The sequence below is a fragment of the Trichosurus vulpecula genome, chromosome 5 (genome assembly GCF_011100635.1).
Source record: "Trichosurus vulpecula isolate mTriVul1 chromosome 5, mTriVul1.pri, whole genome shotgun sequence".
NCBI lineage: Eukaryota > Metazoa > Chordata > Mammalia > Diprotodontia > Phalangeridae > Trichosurus > Trichosurus vulpecula.
Window position 1 is genome coordinate 212,534,683 of NC_050577.1, and position 21,514 is coordinate 212,556,196.

At 34.0% G+C, this 21,514-nt stretch overlaps 1 protein-coding gene across 1 annotated transcript in view; it reads left to right on the forward strand.

Annotated features, from left to right (window-relative positions):
* The window catches only part of SLC2A13 (solute carrier family 2 member 13), a 274,941-nt gene that overhangs the window by 93,252 nt on the left and 160,175 nt on the right, over window positions 1-21,514 (forward strand). Inside the window, exon 3 of the mRNA XM_036760016.1 lies at window positions 19,959-20,167. Within this exon, the coding sequence (XP_036615911.1) occupies window positions 19,959-20,167 (209 nt within the window). The remainder of the gene's footprint in view (window positions 1-19,958; window positions 20,168-21,514) is intronic.

Below are 21,514 nucleotides of genomic sequence, written 5' to 3' on the forward strand. Positions count from 1 at the left end.
GGGTCAAGGGGGAAAATTCAATAAAGCGGGATGGGTTGGGAAGGAGCAAAATGTAGTTAGCCTTTCACAACATGAGTATTGTGGAAGGGTCATACATAATGATACACGTGTGGACTAGGTTGAATTGCTTGACTTCTTAGGGAGGGTGGGTGGGAAGGGAAGAGGGGAGAGAATTTGGAACTCAAAGTTTTAAAAACAGATGTTCAAAAACAAAAAAAAGTTTTGGCATGCAACTAAAAAATAAGATACACAGGCAATGGGGCATAGAAATTTATCTTGCCCTACAAGAAAGGAAGGGAAAGGGGGATGTGAGGAGAGGGGGGTGATAGAGGGGAGGGCTGACTGGGGAACAGGGCAACCAGAATATATGCCATCTTGGAGTGGGGGGGAGGGTAGAAATGGGGAGAAAATTTGTAATTTAAACTGTTGTGAAAATCAATGCTGAAAACAAATATGTTAAATAAATAAATTTAAATTAAAAAAATAAAAAAAAATTTCTAATCATGCTATAAATTCTTTAGTTCAAACCCTGATTAACATATCCAAGTTCTCTAAAGTAGGGTGGGGGAAGGAGTGGCTGAGAACACATGGACCTGACAGCCACTGAAATCCCTTTCTCTTTTTGTTTTACCCTCCATATTCTTGCTCCAATGTCAGTCTCTCTTTCTTTCCTAATCTTGACACAAACTACCTCAAAAATTTCAAATAAATGAAAAAAAATTATACTCACCAAGCTTCTTCTCCATCTTCTTTTTACCTTAAAACTTTAAGTTAAGTTAAATGACTACCAATTTGCATACTAAAAGGAGCTAAATCTCCTTCCCTCAACCTTAGTTTTCTTTCTCCTACATACTTCCTGAGATCTTTTTCTCTTGCCAATTAACTCCTTTTAACCTCTCTGTTCCTTGGCTCAAAAACTTCATATAGGAACATGAAACATAAAACTTTTCTCAAACATACAGACAAGACATTGCACATTAGAATTTTAAATTCTAAATTAGAATTTAGAATTCAAATTCAGACCCATCTCAGGCATTAAATTAAAAATAACATACTTTACACTTCACATCTCCAAATCACCTTGGATTGTGTCCTCCCACAAAACCTTTTCCTTTCTGTGAAGCAGTGAATGGTTTTAAATGCAAATCAATCTACCTCTCCTTTATCTGCTGGGAAGTTTCCTGCTTGCTTTCTTGTCTCTCTCTAACATTCAAAACTTCTCTGAGTTAGATAGAGAGAATTTTTACCACCCACAAATCTCCAAGTCCTTTTCCTGGGTCAACCCACTGATTTCCCAGTTAGTGTGCATTTTTCTTCATGAGCTATGCCAAAAAATTCTAGAAGAAATCCATTCTTCCCTACCTAGGACCTAATATTTTGAGAGCTCTTTTCCCTGTTCTAGGCAAATCTTACTTGTCAACCTAGAACCCAGACATGCCAAATCAGTACTTAAGATCCCAAATGGTTCCTGCCTTCATCAGGTACCTGACTTATGCTGTCTATAGCTATTTAGTTTTACTTTTTCTCTTTATTCACATTCCTGAGTTCCCAAGGATTTCAAAGAAATAGTCCATGGAAGTTAGCAGTCTGAAGAAGGGAAACTTCCACCTGAGGATACTCGGGCCCACTGAAAACCAGTGGGAGCACCTCCCTTTTTTTCTGTGGTGAATTTTTTTCCTTTTTTCTGAAGCTATATTAATCCTGGACAAGCCCCCCCCCCAATTGTTATAAATGTACTTACTCTGTCTAGGAATAAACAATCCTCTTTGGAAAGTTAGAAAACTTTTAATTACATTTTACACTTTTTCATTCTGAAAAAATTCGTACATCCCCCAAATGGAGTACAGGAGAGTACAAGGACTCAGAGAAACACCAGTCCTTTTATTGACTCCCAATTTGAATCTCCGTCCTGGCTCTTGCTTGGCCAGATGCAATCCCCTGACTCCCTACATCATGCCCTCCTCAGATGGCTTGTTAAGCATGTATACAAGCCTCTAACCTTTCACCTGGTCTCTGCTAGATCATAGCTCTGATTAGAACCAGCCACCTGACTTACAATCTGGTATCACTATCCTGTGGAAACAAAACTCCTCCCACCATTTCTCACAAGTATGATATGGCCCAAGATTGAGGAGCATGTTCTTTAAGGGTTATGGTAATCTCATCAATCAGAAATGTCCTTCAGAGATTGATTTTTTTACAGGAACTGGGCCTTCAAAGAAGAAATAAAAGGAAAAAAGCTTGAATCCTAATTTAATAATTGGTTATTAATAGCAAAATAATGATTTCTCTCAGCAAAAAGATTTTCTTACAATTCCCACAACTGAATAAAGTTTTTTTCACAAATGTTGGACTAAACCCATAGTTGAAGAAAAGGGAACTGAACTAGCTCCAGAATTGGGTCACAAGATAGAGTCAATGTGGTTCACTCTGTTCCCACCACTACTTGCTGCTGCAATCCCATCAATTCCCTCACATTGTGTATATAGTTCTCCTATTTGTACTCATTTGACTCTGTGTGGTAAGACCAGCATTCTTTTATTTATTTTTAACATTCATTTTTTAAAAATTTTGAGTTCCAAATTCCTTCCTTCCTTCAAGCCCCTCCCTCAACCATTGTTATTTGAAAGCCAGAGAAGTGAGGAATGGAGGGAACTGGAGCAAGGGCTATACTTGGCGTGAAGGAGAGAGGGTATTGTCACTGAGTTAACACTAGTCCTGAGCCTTCAGAAGCTTCTTTGGTTAGAGACTGAGACTGGTGAGAAGTGAATTCTTTAAGTGGGAACAGGCTCCAGACTGCCATCAAAGTGGAAGGTGTCAGAAAGTGACATTCATAAGGGAATATGGGGTGGGGGAGGGAGAGAATAAAATATTAAAACCACCAAAGATCTCAGGAAGAAGAAAATTCAGTTTAAAAGTTGGAGCATAAACATTTAAACCACCAGGGAATATAGTAAAACAGAAGGAAAGATGTCTATCAGAATATCTAAATGACTATAAGCAATTCTAAATAATTATTGCAAGATAAAAGAAATTGAACCAAGACTTAATAATGCAGAAGATCCTGTGGATTCCCAAGAGGGTATGGAATAAAAATAAGATATACCAAATGGTTCAATAGAGACACCAGAATCTTGAAAGAAGAAGCTAAAAATAAACATATGGCAGAATTTAGACACTGCCAAGAAGAAATGAGAATATAAAAACTTGAATCCATGGAAGCAAACCTCTCCCATGAATAAAAAGAAAAGAGCAACTGTTTGGAAATATAAATATACTGAGTTGAGTGACGGTCTTGAAGAAGATAGTCAGAAAGCAGTCACATTAAAAGGACCCATGATTACCACTATTATTCAACATAGTATTAGAAATGTTAGCTATAGAAATAAGAGAAGAAAAATAAATTGAAGGAATTAAAATAGACACTGAGGAAACAAAACTATCACTCTTTGCAGATGATACAATGGTGTATATGTAGAACATGCACAGAAAATCAACTAAAAAACTACTTGAAATAATCAACAACTTTAGCAAGGTTGCAGGTTGTAAAATACATCCCTGTAAATCATAAGCAAAGAGGGGTGGTCTAGATCAAACCTAGATAGATCTACATTAGGTTTAAACAAACAAAACTGATGCAGCCAAGGTTAGAAGGAAAGCATAAAACTGAGAAAAAACTTTTTACAGCAAGTGTCTCTAATAAAGACCTCACTTCTCAAATATACAGAGAACTGAGTCACATTAATAAGAAGACAAGTCATTTCCCAGTTCATAATAGTCAAAGGATATGAACGGGCAGTTTTCTGAAGAAGAAATAATATAAAATCATATTTGTCATATGAAAAAAATGTTCTAAATCACTACTAATTAGAGAAATACAAATTAAACAACACTGAGGTACCACTTTACAACTCTCAAATTGGCTAATGTGACAGAAAAGTAAAAGGATAAATCTTGAAGAAGATGTGGGGAAATTAAGAATGTAATGCAGTGTTGGAGTTGTGAACTGGTCCACCATTCTGGAATGCAATTTGGAACTATATCTAAAAGGCTATAAACTGTGTTGACCTATTAACCAAGAAATACCACTGCTTCACCCAAAGAAATCAAAGAAAAAGTATGGGAACTTATATGTACAAAAAATTATAGCAGCTCTTTTGTGATGGCAAAGAATCAAAAATTGAGGGTATGTCCATCATTTGGTGAATGACTGAATATGTTGTGGTATGTGATTGTGAAGCAATACTATTGTGCTATAAGAAATGACAAGTAGGATGCTTTCAGAAAAATCCAGAGAGACTTACATGAACTGATGCAAAGTGAAGTGAGCAGAACCAGGAGAATATTATATGTAGTAACAACAATATAGGAAGATGATCAAATCCTGAATGACTTAGTTTTTCTGATCAATACAATAATAGAACAGTTACAAAGAACTTATGATGAAAAATGTTGCCAACTTCTAGTGAAAGAACTGTTCAAGTCTGAATGCTGATTGAAGCATATTTTTATTTTTTTTACTTTTCTTCCTTTTTTGCAACATAGTTAACAATGATACTTGTTTTGCATGATTTCACATGTATAATTGCTATCACGTTTCTTGATTTCTCAATGATTGACAGAGGTGTGGGAGGGAGTGAGAGAATTTGGAACTCAAAGATTTTTTAAAATGAATGTTAAAATAAGTAATAAATTTTTAAAAGTATAAAAAAGGGAATTTGGAGAAATGAGATTACAGAGAAAAATGATAAATTGTGGCTTTCAAAAAATACTTGATAATAGTATTGTTTTTAAGTACTCTAGGGGATTTTGCTGTCCATGTTGATAAAGAAATGCTTCTGTTATGGTGAAAGGCCTTGCACAAACTTTTCCAGCACTTATCTATAGATTCTCTCTCCACTTTGCTAAGCTCAAGAGAAGTCTGAGTGTATCTAAAATGATGGATATGTGGTCAAGAGGTTCTGCTATGTAAGTTATCTTATAGAGTGGAAAGGCAGGTGAGGGAACGGTGATGCTACATAAAGGAAATTATACTATATATGTATGAAACACAATTCTTTGCTATGATTGAATGAATAAAAAAAGGATTTATTAATTTATTACTATATTCCAGGAACTATACTAACTATACATGGGAATACATGTACAAATGTGAAACAGCTATTGTCTTCAAGGAGCATATTTTATTATTATTATTTATTTATTTTTAGTTTTCAACATTCACTTTTATGAGATTTTTGAGTTTCAAATTTTTCCCCCTCTCTCCCTTCCCCACTCGCCATACAATCCCCATATGGCATACAATCTGATATAGTCATAAATGATTCCTTGCTCTCCTATTTTGATTATGGTTTCCCCATTTATCTCTAAATCATGCATACGTTTTGACCTTATCTTGGTTTATGGTATAAGATGTTGGTCCTTGCTTAGTTTCTGGATACTATTTTCAAGTTTTCCCAGACATTTTTGTCAAACAGTGAATTCTTACCCCAGAACCTGAAGTCTTTGGGGTTATCAAACAGTAGATTTGTATAGTCATTGACAACTGTGTCTTGTGTACTTAATCTGTTCCACACACCCATCACTCTATTTCTTAGCCAGTATCTAATGGCTTTGATGACTGCTGATTTATAATGCATTTCTGTAGTTGTTGTTTGTCCTTCATTCTCACTTTTATATCTGGTATAGCTAGACCAACTTTTCCAGCATTTCTTTTCATTAATTCCCTTGATATTTTGGACCTTTCATTCTTCCAGATGAATTTTGTTATTATTTTCTCTAGCTCTATGAACTATTTTTTTTTTGGTATTTTGATTGGTATGGAACTGATTTAAGAAGAATTGCCATTTTTATTATATTAACTTGGCATACCCATGGGCATTTTTCCAATTATTTAGATCTGTTATTTTTCCAGTTGTTTAGATCTGACTTTGTGTGAAAAGTGTTTTTTAGTTGTGTTCATATACTTCCTAGGTTGTCTTGGGAGGTAGACTCCCAAATATTTTATAATGTCTACAGTAACTTTGAACGTAATTTCTTTTCCTATCTCTTGCTGCTGGACTTTGTTAGTAATAAATAGAAATGTCCATGATTTATGTGGGCTTATTTTATGTCTTGCAACTTTGCTGAAGTTGTTTACTATTTCAAGTGGTTTTTTAGTTGATTCTCTAGGATTCTCTAAGTGTACCACTATATCATCTGCAAAGAGTACCTTCTTTGCCTATTCTAATTCCTTCATTTTCTTTTTCTTCTCTTACTGCTAAAGCTAACATTCCTAGTATAATATTGAATAACATGGTAATAATGGATATCCTTGTTTCAGCTCTGATCTTATTGGAACTGTTTCTGATTTATCCCCATTATATATAATTCTTGCTGATGGTTTTAGATAGCTGTTACCTATCATTTTAAGAAAGACTCCATTTATTCATATTCCCCCAAGTGTTTTTAATAGCAATGGACATTGTATTTTGTCAAATACTTTCTCTGTATCTATTGAGACAATAATATGATTTCTGTTAGTTTTATTATTGATATGGTGCTGGTATAAGTCCCACCTGGTCATAGTGTATTATTCTTGTAATAAGTTGCTATAGTCTCTTTGCTAACATTTTCTTTAAAATTTTTGCATCAGTATTCATCAGGAAAATTGGTCTATGATTTTCTTTCTATGTTTTGACTCTTCCTGGTTTTCATATCAGCACCATATGTATTTTGTAAAAAGAATTTGATAGATCTCCTTCTTTGCCTACTTTTCCAAATATTTTATATAATTTTGGAATTAATTGTTCTTTTGAATATTTGAAAGAATTCACTTGTAAATCTGTCTGGCCCTGGAGATTTTTTTCTAAAGGAGTTCATTAATGGCTTATTCAATTGCCTTTTCTAAAATTTTATTTCCTCTTCTGTTAATTGGCTCAATTTTATTTTTGTAAATATTCATCCATTTCACTAAGATTGTCAAATTTATTGGCATACAGCTGGGCAAAATAACACCTAATAATTGTTTTAATTTCCCCTTCATTGGTGGTGTATTCACTGTTTTCATTTCTGATACTAGTAATTTGGTTTTCTTCTTTCTTTTAATCAAATTAATCAAAGGTTTATCTATTTTATTGTTTTTTTCATAAAATCAGCTCTTAATTTGATTCATTAGGTCAATAGTTTTAATTTCAATTGTATTAATCTCTTCTTTGATTTTCAGAATTTCTAATTTTGTATTTAATTGGGGATTTTTAATTTGTTTTTTTTCCTAGCCTTTTTAGTTGTATACTAAACTCAATGATCTTCTCTTTCTCTATTTTATTAATGTAAGCATTTAGAGTTATAAAATTTATCCTAAGAACTTCTTTGGCTGTACCCCCAAAATTTTGGAATGTTGTCTCATTATTGTCACTATCTTGGATGGAATAACTGTTTTTATGATTTGTTATTTGACTCACTAATTCTTTAGGATTAGATTATTTAGTTTACAAATAATTTTTAGTCTATCTTTCCATGGCCCTTTATTACATGTAATTTTTATTGTAGCATGATCTGAAAAGGATGCATTTAATATTTCTGCCTTTCTGCACTAGATCATGAGGTTTTTATGCTCTAGTACATGGTCAGTTTTTAAGTAGGTGCCATGTACTGCTGAGAAAATGATATATTGCTTTCTATCCCCATTCAATTTTCTCTAAAGGCTTAACATATCTAACTTTTCTAAAATTCTATTCACTTCCTTAACTTCTTTCTTATTTATTTTATGGTTAGATTTATCTAATTTTGAGAGGGGAAGGTTGAGGTCCCCCACTAGTATACTTTTGCTGTCTATTTCTTCCTCACATTAATTTCTCCTCCAAGAATTTGGATGCTAAACAACTTGGTGCATATATATTTAGTGTTGATACTACTTCATTGTCTATGGTACCTTTTAATAATATTCAATTTCATTCCTCATCTATTTTACTTAGGTCTATTTTTGTTTTTACTTTGTCTGAGATCAAGATTGCTACCCCTGCTGTTTTTACTTTAGGTGAAGCATAATATATTCTGCTCCAGCCTTTTATCTTTTCTCTGTGTCCATTTCTCTGCTTCAAATGTGTTTCTTGTAAACAACGTATTGTAGGATTCTGGTTTTTAATTCATTCTGATATCTGCTTCTGTTTTATGGAAGAGTTCATATCATTCACATTCACCGTTACGATTCCTGTGCCTTTCTCCATTCTATTTTTCCTTTTTTTAACCTTATATTTATTTTTAAAAAATAATTTATTTATTTTTGCTTTCACCATTTACTTCCATAAGTTTTAAATTTTCTCCATCTCACTCCCCTCACCACTCCCCAAGATGGTGTCCAATTCAATATAGGTTCTACATATAAATACCTATTAAACATATTTTCACATTAGTCTTGTGGCATAGAAGAATTTGAATGAATGGAAGGAGCCATGAGAAAGAAAAAACAAACTGAAACCAAACAAAAAAAAGAGAGCAAATAATATGCATCAATCTTCATTCAGATTCCATAGCTCTTTCTCGAGATGTGGATGGCATTTTCCATCAAGAAGTATTTGGAATTGTTTTGGGTCCTTGCATTGCTGAGAAGAGATAAGTCTATCAAAGTCAGTTATCCTACTCTGTGGCTGTTACTATGTACAATGTTCTCCTGGTTCTGCTCACTTCACTTCGTATAAGTTTTTCCAGGTTTTTCTGAAATCTTCCTGTGCATCATTTCTTATAGCACAATAGTATTCCATTACATTCATTTACTACAACTTGTTCAGCCATCCCTCAATTGTCACCCCAATTTCCAGTTCTTGGCCACCACAAAAGAGCTGCTTTGAATATTTTTGTACATGTGGATCCTTTTTCCATTTTTGTTATCTCTTTGGGATACAGCCCTAGAAATGGTATTGCTGGGTCAAAGGCTATACACTTTTTTATAGGCCTATGGGCATAGTTTCAAATTGCCCTCTGGAATGGTTGGATCAAGTCACAACTCCACCAACAATGTATTAGTGTTCCAATTTTCTCACATCTCTAACATTTATCATTTTCCTGTATTGTCATGTTTAACCGATCTGATAGGTGTGATGTGGTACCTGGGTTGTTTTGATTTGCATTTCTCTAATAATGATTTCTCTAATAGTGACTTACAGCATTTTTATATGACTATAGATATTTTTGATTTCTTCCTCTGAAAACTGCCTGTTCATATCCTTTGACCATTTCTCAATTGGGGAATGACTTGTATTCTTATAAATTTGATACAGTTCTCTACATATTTTAGAAATGAACCCTTTATCAGAGATACTTGTAAAAATTCTTGTCCAGTTTTCTGCTTCGCTTCCAATCTTGGTTGCATTGGCATTGTTTGTGCAAAAACTTTTCAATTTAATGTTATCAAAATTATCCCTTTTGCATTTCATAATGTTCTCTATTTCTTGTTTGATCATAAATTACTCCATTCTCCATAAATCTGACAGATAAACTATTTCTTGCTCCCCTAATTTGCTGGTAGTATCAGCCTTTATATTTAAATCATGTACCCATTTGGACTTTATTTTGGTATATGGTGTAAGGCGTTCATCTATGCCCAATTTCTGCCATCTATTTTCCAGTTTTCCTTGCAGTTTTTGTAAAATAGTGAGATCTTATCCCAGAAGCTGGGGTCTTTGGGTTTATCAAGTAGTAGACTACTATAGTCGGTGACGACTATGTCTTGTGTACCTAACCTACTTCACTGATCTACATCTCTAGTTCTTAGCCAGTACCAAGCAGTTTTGATGATAGTTGTTTTATAACATAATTTCAGCACTGGTATGGTTAGGCCAAATTTTCCAGCATTTCTTTTCATTAATTCCCTTGATATTCTGGATCTTTTGTTCTTCCAGATGAATTTTGTTATTATTTTTTCTAGTTATATAAAATAATTTTTTGGTAGTTTGATTGATATGTCAGTGAATAAGTAAATTAATTTAGGTAGAATTGTCATCTTTCTTATATTTGCTTGGCCTACCCAGGAACAAATTACATTTTCCCATTTATTTAGATCTGCCTTTATTTTTATGAAAAATGTTTTGTAATTGTGTTCATATAGTTCCTGGGTTTGTTTTGGCAGGTTGACTCCTAAATATTTTATAATGTCTGCAGTCACTTTAAAAGAAATTTCTCTTTCTATCTCTTGCCGTTAGGCTTTGTTAGTAATATATCAAAATGCTGGTGATTTATGTGGGTTTATTTTATATCCTGCAACTTTGCTAAAGGTGTTTATTACTTCGAGTAGCTTTTTGCTTGATTCTCTAGGATTCTCTAAGTGTATCATCATGTCATCTGGCAAGGATGATAACTTAGTTTCTTCTTTGCCTATTCTAATTCCTTCAGTTTCTTTTTCTAGTACTGTACTGAATAAGAGTGGTGATAATGGACATCCTTGTTTTACCCCTGATCTTATTGGAAATGCTTCTAGCTTATCCCTATTACATATAATGCTTGCTGATAGTTTTACCTAGATGCTACTTATTATTATAAGGAAGGCTCCACTTATTTCTATGCTCTCTAGTGTTTTTAATAGGAATGCATGTTGTATTTTCTCAAAAACTTTTTCTGCATCTGTTGAGATAATCATATGATTTCTGTTAGTTTTGTTGTTCTCTGTTTTGACTTTTCCTGGTTTAGGTATAAGTACCATATTTGTATCATAAAAGAATTTAGAACGACTTCTTCACTTATTTTCACAAATAGTATATATAGTATTAGAATTAATTATTCTTTGAATGTCTGATAAAATTTGCTTGTAAATCCAACTGGCCCTGGAGAGTTTTTCCTGGGGAGTTCATTGATGGCTTGTTCAATTTCTTTTTTTAAGAGGTGTTATTTAAGTATTTTATTTCCTCTTCCATTAATCTGGGCAACTTATATTTTTGGAAATATTCATCCATTTCACTAAGATTGTCAAATTTATGGGCATATAGTTGGGCAAAATAGTTTCTAATTATGGTTTTAATTTCCTATTCCTTGGTGTTGAATTCACCATTTTTATTTTTGATACTGGTTATTTGGTTTTCTTTCTTTTGTAATCAAATTGACCAAAGGTTTATCTATTTTAGTGTTTTTTTTTCATAAAACCAGCTTTTAGTTTCATTTATTAGTTCAATAATTTTCTTAATTTCAATTTTATTAATCTTTCCTTTGGTTTTCAGTATTTATAATTTGTTATTTAATTGAGGATTTTTAATTTGTTCTTTTTCTAGGTTTTTCAACTGTATGCCCAATTCATTGATCTCCACTTTCTCTATTTTATTTATGTATGGTTTCAGAGATATTAAACTTCCCCTAAGAACTACTTTCACTGCATCCCATAAGTTTTGGTATGTTGTCTCATTATTGTCATTCTCTTGATGAGGTCATTGATTATTTTTATGATTTGTTGTTTCATCCATTCATTCTTTAGGATTAGATTATTTAGTTTCCAATTGATTTTTGTCTATCTTTCCATGGCCCTTTATTACATATCATTTTTATTACATCATGATCTGAAAAGGATGTATTTAAGGTTTCTGTCTTTGTGCATTGGATTATGAGGTTTTTATGCCCTACTACATGGTCAGTTTTTGTATATGTGTCATGTACCACTGTAATATTAATTAAGATGGGACTTTTTCCCCCCATTTTCTCTTTTTCAGAATGCTAAAGTAATCAAGTGCCTTTGATTAAGTCTTACTAGGTGCAAAGCCCCAGGTCCACACCCTTTTTCTAACTAGGTGCAAAGCCCCAAACCCACACCCTTTTGCTGATTAGATGTGAAGCCTCCAAGCTACCTAGGAAGGGTATATAAACTTGGAGGTTAGCATTTTGTTTGGGGCTCTCACTCACTGGAATAGTGTCACTGTGGAGATTCTGGGTAGCCACTGGAGTCCCCTGGCTTTGAAGAAAATGCAGATGTTGGTGCCTCTCTTTTTGGTAACTATGTACATGATGTCTTGATTCACAAAGCTTGTCTATCGAATTGTGTTATTTGATATGTTGATATTTTCTGTTTGTAATTTCCACTTGGATTTGCTCTGACATTCTGGGTGCTGGCTTTTCTTCCTGAACTAAGTGATGATACATGTGTGTTTGATTAAAGTGAGATTATTAACCCCTTAATGTTGCTTTCCTTAGTAAAGCAGATCAAAGAACCTGTGCTGGAAGCTCTTGTTGCTGGTCTTGTTGGGTCTTACACTTCAGCATCTGCTGAAAGCCACATTGTTTTTACAACCACTGAGAAAGTGCTATATTCCTTTGTATTCTCATTCAATTTTCTCCAGAGGTCTACCATCTCTACCTCTTTAACTTCTTTCTTGTTTATTTTGAGGTTATATTTATCAACTTCAGAGACAGGGAGCTTGAGGTCCCCCACTAGTACAGTTTTGCTGTCTATTTCTCCCTGTAACTCTCTTAACTTTTCTTCCAAGTATTTGCATGCTATAGCACTTGGTACATATATTTTTAATAATTATATCACTTCATTGCTCATGGTACCTTTTAACGGGATGTTGTTTCCTTCCTTATCTTTTAATTAGATCTATTTTTGCTTCTGCTTTGTCTGAGATTACAATTGCTACCCCTGCTTTTTTTTTACTTCAGTTAAAGCATAATATATTCTACTCCAGCCATTTACCTTTACCCTGTGTGTATTCCCCTGTTTCAAATATGTTTCTTGTAAAGAACATATTGCAAGATTATGGTTTTTAATCCTTTCTGCTATCTGCTTCCATTTTATGGGAGAGTTCATCCCATTCACATTCACATTGATGATTATTGTCTGTGTCTTTCTTTCCATCCTATTCCCCCACCCCCATATATGCTTTTACTTCTCCCTTCTTCCTTTCCCTCCTCAAAATAGTTTTGCTTTTGACTACCACCTCCCTCAATCTTCCCTCCCTTTTATCTCTTTTCTTTCCCTTCCTTTTCCTTCCCTTTTCCCTGCTATTGCCTTTAGGGCAAGTTAGATTTCTATACCTGAGTATGTTATTCCTTCTTTGAGCCAAATCTGATGAGAGTGAATTTCAAACAATACTCATCTCCCTCCCTTCTTTCCCTCTACTGTAATATGTTTTTTGCCTCTTCATGTGATACAATTTGCCTTTTTCTGCCTCCTTCTTTCCTCTTCTCCCATTACAATCCCTTTTCACCCCTTAAGTTTTTTATCATCACATCTGTTAATTTTTAGCCAAACCCTCTGTCTGTGTATATCTCTTTTAAATGTCATAATAAAGATTCAATTCTCAAGATTCACAAGTATCATCTTCCAATGTAGTGATGTCAACAGTTTGCCCTTATTGAATAACATTTTTATTTTTTCTTTCCTGTTCCTGTGCTTCTCTTGAATCTTGTATTTGAAGATCAAATTTTCCTTTGAACTCTGGTCTTCTCATTAGGAAAGTCTGGAAGTCCCCTGTTTTATTAAATGTCCATCTTCTCTCCTGAGAGATTATGCTCAATTTTGCTGGGTAATTGATCCTTGGTTGTAATCCAAGCTCCTTTGCCTTAAGGAATATCATGTTCCAAGGCCTCCATTCTTTTAATGTAGAAGCTGCAGGGTCCTGTGTGATCTTGACTGTAGTTCCATGATATTTGAATTGTTTTATTTGGGCTGCTTGACATATTTTCTCTTTGACTTGATAAGTCCGGAATTTGATACAGTATTCCTTGGCATTTTCAATGTAGGATCTCTTTCAGGAGGAGATTGGTGGATTCTTTCGATGACTCTTTTACCCTGTGGTTCTAGGACCTTGGGGAAGTTTTCCTTGATTTCTTGGAAGATGCTTTCCAGGCTCTTTTTTTCATCATGGCCTTCTGGTAGATAAATACTTCTTAAATTGTTTCTCCTCCATCTATTTTCCAGGTCGGTTGTTTTTCTAATGAGGTATTTTATATTTTCTTCTATTTTCTCATTCTTTAGATTTTGTTTCACTGATTTTTGATGCTTCATAGAGTCATTAGCTTCTATTTGCCTAATTCTTTTTTCAATTAGATTTTTTATTTTTACTTTAGAACACTTAATTCTCCTGGTTTTGCTCCCCTCACTCAGCATCACACCATGTAGATCTTTCCAGGTTATTATGCAGTCCATATTTTCCCCATTTCTTATAGCACAATAGTATTCCATTACATTCATATACCACAACTTGTTCAGCCATTCTCCAGTTGATGGGCATCCCTTTGATTTCCAATTCTTTGCCACCATAAAAAGAGCTGCTATAAATATTTTTGTACATACTAATCCATTTGCCACTTGTGTGATCTCTTTGGGATGTAGCCCTAGCAGTGGTTTTGCTGGGTCAAAGAGTATGCACATTTTTATAGCCCTTTGGACGTAGCTCCAAATTGCTCTGCAGAATGGCTGGGTCTGTTCACAACTCCACCAACAATGTACTAAAGTTTCAATTTTCCCACATCCTCTCCAGCATTCATCATTTTCCAGTTTTCTCTTTCTTGTTAGCCAATCTGACAGGAGATATGTGGTGCCTAAGACTTGTTTTGATTTGCGTTTCTCTAATCAATAGTGATTTAAAGCATTTTTTTCATATGCCTATAGATACCTTTAATTTCTTCTCCTGAAAACTGCCTGTTCATATTCTTTGACCATTTCTCAATCAGGGAATGGCTTTTATTCCTATGTATTTGCCTCAGTTCCCTGCATATTTTAGAGATGAGGCCTTTATCAGAGACATTGGTTCTAAAGATTTTCTCCCCATTTTCTGCTTCCCTCCTAATCTTTGTTGCGTTGGCTTTGTTTATACAAAAACTTTTCAGTTTAGCATAATCAAAATTATCCATTTTGCATTTTATAATGCTGTCTTTCTCTTGTTGGGTCATGAATTCTTCCCTTTCCCATAAATCTGACAAGTAAACTATTCCTTGCTCTCCCAAATTACTTATAGTATCAGCCTTTATTCCTAAATCATGCACCCATTTTGACTTTATTTTGGTATATGCTGTGAGATATGGGTATATGCCCAGTTTCTGTCATACTATTTTCCGATTTTCCCAGCAGTTTTTGTGAAATAGAGAATTCTTAGCCCAGAAGCTGGATTCTTTGGGTTTATCAAAGAGTAGTCTGTGACTTCTGTGTTTTGTGTACCTAACCTATTCCACTGATTTACCACTCTGTTTCTTAGCCAGTACCAGATAGTTTTGAGGACTGCTGCTTTACAGTACATTTTCATATCTGGTATGGCTAGGCCACCTTCCCTAGTATTTCTTTTCATTAATCCCCTTGATATTCTGGACCATTTTTTCTTCCAGATGAATTTTGTGATGATTTTATCCAGCTCTGTAAAATAATTTTTTGGTAGTTCAATTGGTATGGCGCTGAATAAGTAAATTAATTTAGGTAAAATTGTCATTGTTATTATATTACCTTGGCCTAACCATGAGCAACTGATGTTATTCCATTTAATTAGATCTGACTTTATTTGTGTGAGAAGTATTTTATAATTGTGTTCATATAGGCCTTGGGTTTGTCTTGGCAGGTAGACTCCCAAATATTTTATAGTGTCTACAGTAACTTTAAATGGAATTTCTCTTTCTATTTCTTGCTGATGGGCTTTTAAAATAATTTTTAGGAATACTGAGGATTTATGTGGGCTTATTTTATATCCTGACACTTTGCTAAAGTTGTTTATTATTTCAAGTAGTTTTTTTTACTTGATTCTGTAGGATTCTCTAAGTAAATCATCATAGCATCTGCAAAAAGTGATAATTCAATTTCTTCTTTGCTTATTCTAATTCCTTCAATTTGTTTTTCTTCTCTTAATGTTATGGCTAACATTTCTAATACCAAATTGAATAATACAGGTGATGATGGACATCCTTGTTTCACCCTGGATCTTACTGGTAATGAATCCACCTTATCTCCATTTCATATAATGCTTGCTGATGGTTTTAGGTAGATGCTATTTATAATTTTAAGGAAGACTCCATTTATTTCTATGCTTTCTAGTGTTTTTAATAGAAATGGGTGTTGTGTTTTGTCAAAAGCTTTTTCTGCATCTATTGAGATAATCATATGTTTTCTACTAGTTTCATTATTGACATGATCAATTATGCTTATAGTTTTCTTAATATTGAACCAGCCTTGCATTCCTGGAATAAATTCTTTTGATAAGTTGCGGTAATCTTTTTGCTAATATTTTATTTAAAATTTTTGCATCAATATTCATTAGGGAAATTGGTCTATAATTTCATTTCTCTGTTTTGGCTTCCTGGTTTAGGTATTAGTACCATACTTGTGTCATAAAAGGAATTTGGTAGGACTCCTTCTTCTCCTATTTTCCCAAATAGTCTATAAAATATGGGAATTAATTGTTCTTTAAATGTTTGACAAAATTCACATGTAAAACCATCTGGCCCTGAAGATTTTTTTCTAGGGAGTTCATTGATGGCTTGCTCAATTTCTTTTTCTGAGATGGGGTTATTCAGGTAATTTACTTCCTCTTCTGTTCACCTGGGGAATTTGTATTTTTGTAAATGTTCCTCCATTTCCCTGAGATTATCAAATTTGTGGGCACACAATTGGACAAAAAATTCTTAATTATTGTTTTAATTTCCTCTTCATTGGAGGTGAATTCCCCCTTTTCATTTTTGATATTGGGAATTTGATTTTATTCTTTCTTTTTTTTAAATCAAATTGACCAAGGGTTTATCAATTTTATTAGTTTTTTTCATAAAACCAGCTCTTGGTTTTATTTATTAGTTCAAAAGCTTTCTTTATTTCAATTTTATTAATCTCTCCTTTGAGTTTCAGTATTTCTAATTTGGTATCTAATTGGGGATTTTCAATTTGTTCTTTTTCTAGTTTTTTTCAGTTTCATGCCCATTTCATCGCTCTCCTTTTTATCTATTTTATTCACGTAAGCATTTAGAGATATAAAACTTCCCCTAAGAACTGCTTTTGTTGCATCCCATGAGTTTTGGTTTGTTGTCTCATTATTGTCATTCTCTTGAATGAAGTTATTAATTGTTTCTATGATTTGTTCTTTGGCCCACTCATTCTTTACTATTAGATTATTTAATTTCCAATTAATTTTTAGTTTATCTTTCCATGGTCCTTTATTAGAAATAATTTTTATTGCCTCCTGATCTGAGAAGGATGTATTGACTATTTCAGTCCTTCTGCACTGGATTGTGAGTTTTTTATGCCCTAGGACATGGTCAATTTTTGAGTATGTGACATGTACTGCTGAGAAAAAAAGTATATTCATTTTTATCCCCATTCCATTTTTTCCGAGCTGTCTATCCTATTTGCCTTTTCTAAAATTCTGTTCACCTCCTTAACTTCTTTCTTGTTTATTTTGAGGTTAGATTTATCAAGTTCAGAGAGGGGGACGTTGAGGTCCCCCATTAGTATGGTTTTGCTGTCTATTTCTTCCTGTAACTCCCTTAACTTCTCCTCTAAGAATTTGCATGCCATACCACTTGGTGCATATATGTTAAAAATGATATTGCTTCATTGTCTATGGTGCCTTTTAGCAGGATATAGTGTCCTTCCTTATCTCTTTTAATTAGACCTATCTTTGCTTTTGCTTTCTCTGAGATTAGTATTGCTACTCCTGCTTTTTTTACTTTAGCTGAAGCACAATATATTCTACTCCATCCTTCTACTTTTACCCTGTGTGTATCCCCTTTTTTAAAATGTGTTTTCTTGTAAATGACATATTGTAGGATTATGGTTTTTAAATTTTTTTTGGAGGGGGAAGGCAGGGCAATTGGGGTTAAGTGACTTGCCCAAGGTCACACAGCTAGTAAGTGTGTCAAGTGTCTGAGGCCAGAGTTGAACTCAGGTCCTCCTGACTCCAGGGTTGTTGCTCTACTAACTGCAACACCTAGCTGCCCCAAGGATTATGGTTTTTAATCCATTCTGCTATCCACCTCCATTTTATGCAAGAGTTCATCCCATTCACATTCACAGTTATGATTACATGCTCTGTCTTTTTCCCATCCTGTTTCCCCCCACCATTTATGCTTTTATTTCTCCCTCCCCCCTTCCGCTCCTCAAAAGTTTTCCTTTTGCCCACCACCTTCCTCAATTTACCCTCCCTCTTGATTTCCCTCCCTTATCTTACCCTTTTCCCCTTGCTACTTCTTCCCTCCCTGCTGACTCCCCCCCCTTTCCTTTCCCCTTTCCCCACCTACTGCCTGCAGGACAAGTTTGATTTCTGTATTTTTCAGAGTATGTTGTTCTTTTTTTGAACCAAATCCAATGAGTGTAAAGCTCATATACTACTCTTCTCCCTCCCATCTTTCCCATTAATATAATGGGGTTCTCTGCCTCTTCATTTGATGTAATTTACCCTTTTCTACTACCTCCTTACCTCTTCTCCTTTACATCTCTTAATTATATTTTTTATCATTATATTGGTTATTTTATACTGACACCCACAGTCTATGAATATCCCATTCAATTCTCATAATAATTACACTATTCTCAAGATTGCCATATGTATGCATATATATATTATATATATATATATATATATGACATATGTAAAACAATATAATCCTATATAAGGGTGTAAAGAATTTGCACTTATTGATTAAAAAGGTTTATGGGGTTTTTCTCCCCTGTTTACCTTTTCATGTCTCTGTTGAGTTTTGTATTTGAAGATCAAATTTTCCACTGAATTCTGGCCTTTTCATCAGGAAGGTCTGGAATTCCCTTATTTAGTTGAATGTCCATCTCCTTGCCTGAAAAGTTATGCTCAGTTTTGCTGGGTAGTTGATCCTTGGTTGTAGTCCAAGCTCCTTTGCTCTTCAGAATATCATATTCCAATTTCTCCTGTCATTTAATGTAGAAGCTGAAAGATTGTGCATGATCCTGACTGTAGTTATGCTATACTTGAATTGTTTCTTTTTGGCTGCTTGTAGTTCTGAAATTTGGTTTTAATATTTCTTGGAGTTTTCAATTTGGGATCTCTTTCAGGGGGTGATTGGTGAATTCTTTCAATGATTATTTTCCCCTCAGATTCTAGGACCTCTGTGCCCTTATCTTTGATAATTTCTTCAAAGATACTGTTCATGTTCTTTTTTACATCTTGGGTTTCCAGTAGACCAATAATTCTTAAATTGTCTTTCCTGGATCTATTTTCCAGGTGAGTTGTTTTTCTAATTAGATATTTCACATTTTCTTTTATTTTTTCATTCTTTACATTTTGTTTGACTACTTCTTGATGCCTCATAGGCTCATTAGCTTCTACTTGCTCAATTCTAATTTTTTAGGCTCTAATACTTGGTCAGTTTCTATAAAGGATACATACACATATATATCTACAGGTAGGGCTGCATGATTCAAGGTATGAAGTGACCTTAGCTAGGTCCCATCACAAGTGTCCATAGACTTCTTTATCTATCTTTCTTTGTTGAGTTGGGCTCAAATAAATGACTCACTGTGATTTGTTTTCTTGGATTTTCTGATTTGAACTTAAACTGGTACTTTTTCTAGATCTTTGTACAGTACTTATAGGGGAGAGCTAAGCTGTACTACTTTCTCTTACTCTGCCATCTTGACTGGTCACCTGTTTTTTCAGAATGATATAACAGCATTAAATATTATTGGTTTCAGGGACATATTTCTATACTTTGTACTCTTTGTGACTTTATCTGTCTGGTACAGATCACACCACTGTGTCTTTCTTATTATGAGCCTTTCTGAAATGAGGCTGACACTCAAATTACAGACACAGTCTATACCTGCACTTGATGCTGATTTATTTTTTAGCAGCTCCTAGTGCTTGCACTGTATCATCATAGTCTTGAAGAATCCAGTGACACCTTTAATATAAGACAAAATATTGTAGTAGACCCATAATGTACAGAAAATAAATCTATTTTAGATTCATTTGAAATTATCTTTGATATAACCAATGTAATTATTTTATGCGTTATTGCTAATGACATTAGATGTCATAAAGCTCTATTTTTTTTGGTAGGTATATGCTGGGCCTTTCAGCTATCCCAGCAATAATACAATTCCTTGGATTTCTCTTTCTACCGGAAAGCCCAAGATGGCTCATTCAGAAAGGACAGACTCAGAAAGCTCGGAGAATTTTGACACAGATCCGAGGCAACCAGACAATTGATGAGGAATATGATAGTATCAAAAACAATATTGAAGAGGAGGAAAAAGAAGTTGGTTCAGGTATGTTGGTTTTACAGTTGTATTTTTTGCATAAAAAGAACATAGACTGATTTCCTTCTTAAATTGTGTTCTTTTAGTAATGTGATGTCTCTAAATTATGTGGCATATAGCCTTCCACAAGATCTAAGATAATAAGATTATAGAGCTAGAGCCAAAAGAGACTGTAATGATGATGTTTGGTTATTTTTCAGTAATATCTGGATCTTTGTGACCTCATGAGAGCATTTTCTTGGCAAATATACTGGAGTGGTTTGCCTTTTCCCTTTCTAGATCATTTTACTGATGAGGATACTGAGGCAAACAGGATTAAGTGACTTGACCACTGTCATATGGCTAATGAATATCTGAGGCCAGATATGAACTTAGGGAAATGGTTTCCTGACTCCAGGTGCAGCATTCTAGCCACTGTGCCACCTCATTGCCCTGAATTAGACCTGTGAGGTCATCTATTCTAACTTTATCAATTTATAGATAAGGAAATTGAGACCTAGATAGTACTAGTTATTTTCCCAGTTCACACATCTTGGTCCTCAGACAACAAATCCAGCCTCTTTTCCACTAAATATATAGCCAAGCCAAAATAAATTACTGATTTGAATAATAACTTTTATTCATTACTTTAACGTTTGTGAGAGTTTATATACATGTATATATATACATATATATACTATATGCTATCTAGAATTTCATATTGATCATTGTCATTAAAAGTTAAATGGCTATTTTATGTTTAAATTAACTTCCATAGTAACATTTACATGCCATAGGAATTACTTTATGTACCAAGTATTATTTTGCTTTCAATTTTATTTTTAAATTATAGCATAATAGTATTCCATCACAATCATATACCATACCCTTTTCAGTGATCCCTCAATTGATGGGCATTTCCTCAATTTCCAGTTTGTTGCCACCACAAAAAGACCTGTTATAAATATTTTTGTACATATAGGTCCTTTTCTTTTTTCTTTAATACATTCGGGATACAGATCTAGTAGTGGTGTTGCTATGTCAAAAGGTATGTACAATTTTATAGCTCTTTGGGCATAATTCTAAATTGCTCTCTAGAATGGTTGGATAAGTTCCCAACCATCCCAACAGTGCATTAGTGTCCCAGTTTTCCCACATCCTTTCCAACATTTATCCTTTTCCTTTTCTGTCATATTAACCAATCTGATAGTTGTGAGGTGGTACCTCAGAGTTGTCTTAATTTGTATTTTTCTAATCAATAATGCATTAGTTAGAGCATTTTTTTATTTGACTAGAGATAGCTTTGATTTCCTCATCTGAAAACTGTCTATTCCTATGGTTTGACAATTTATCAATTGGAGAATGATTTGTATTTTT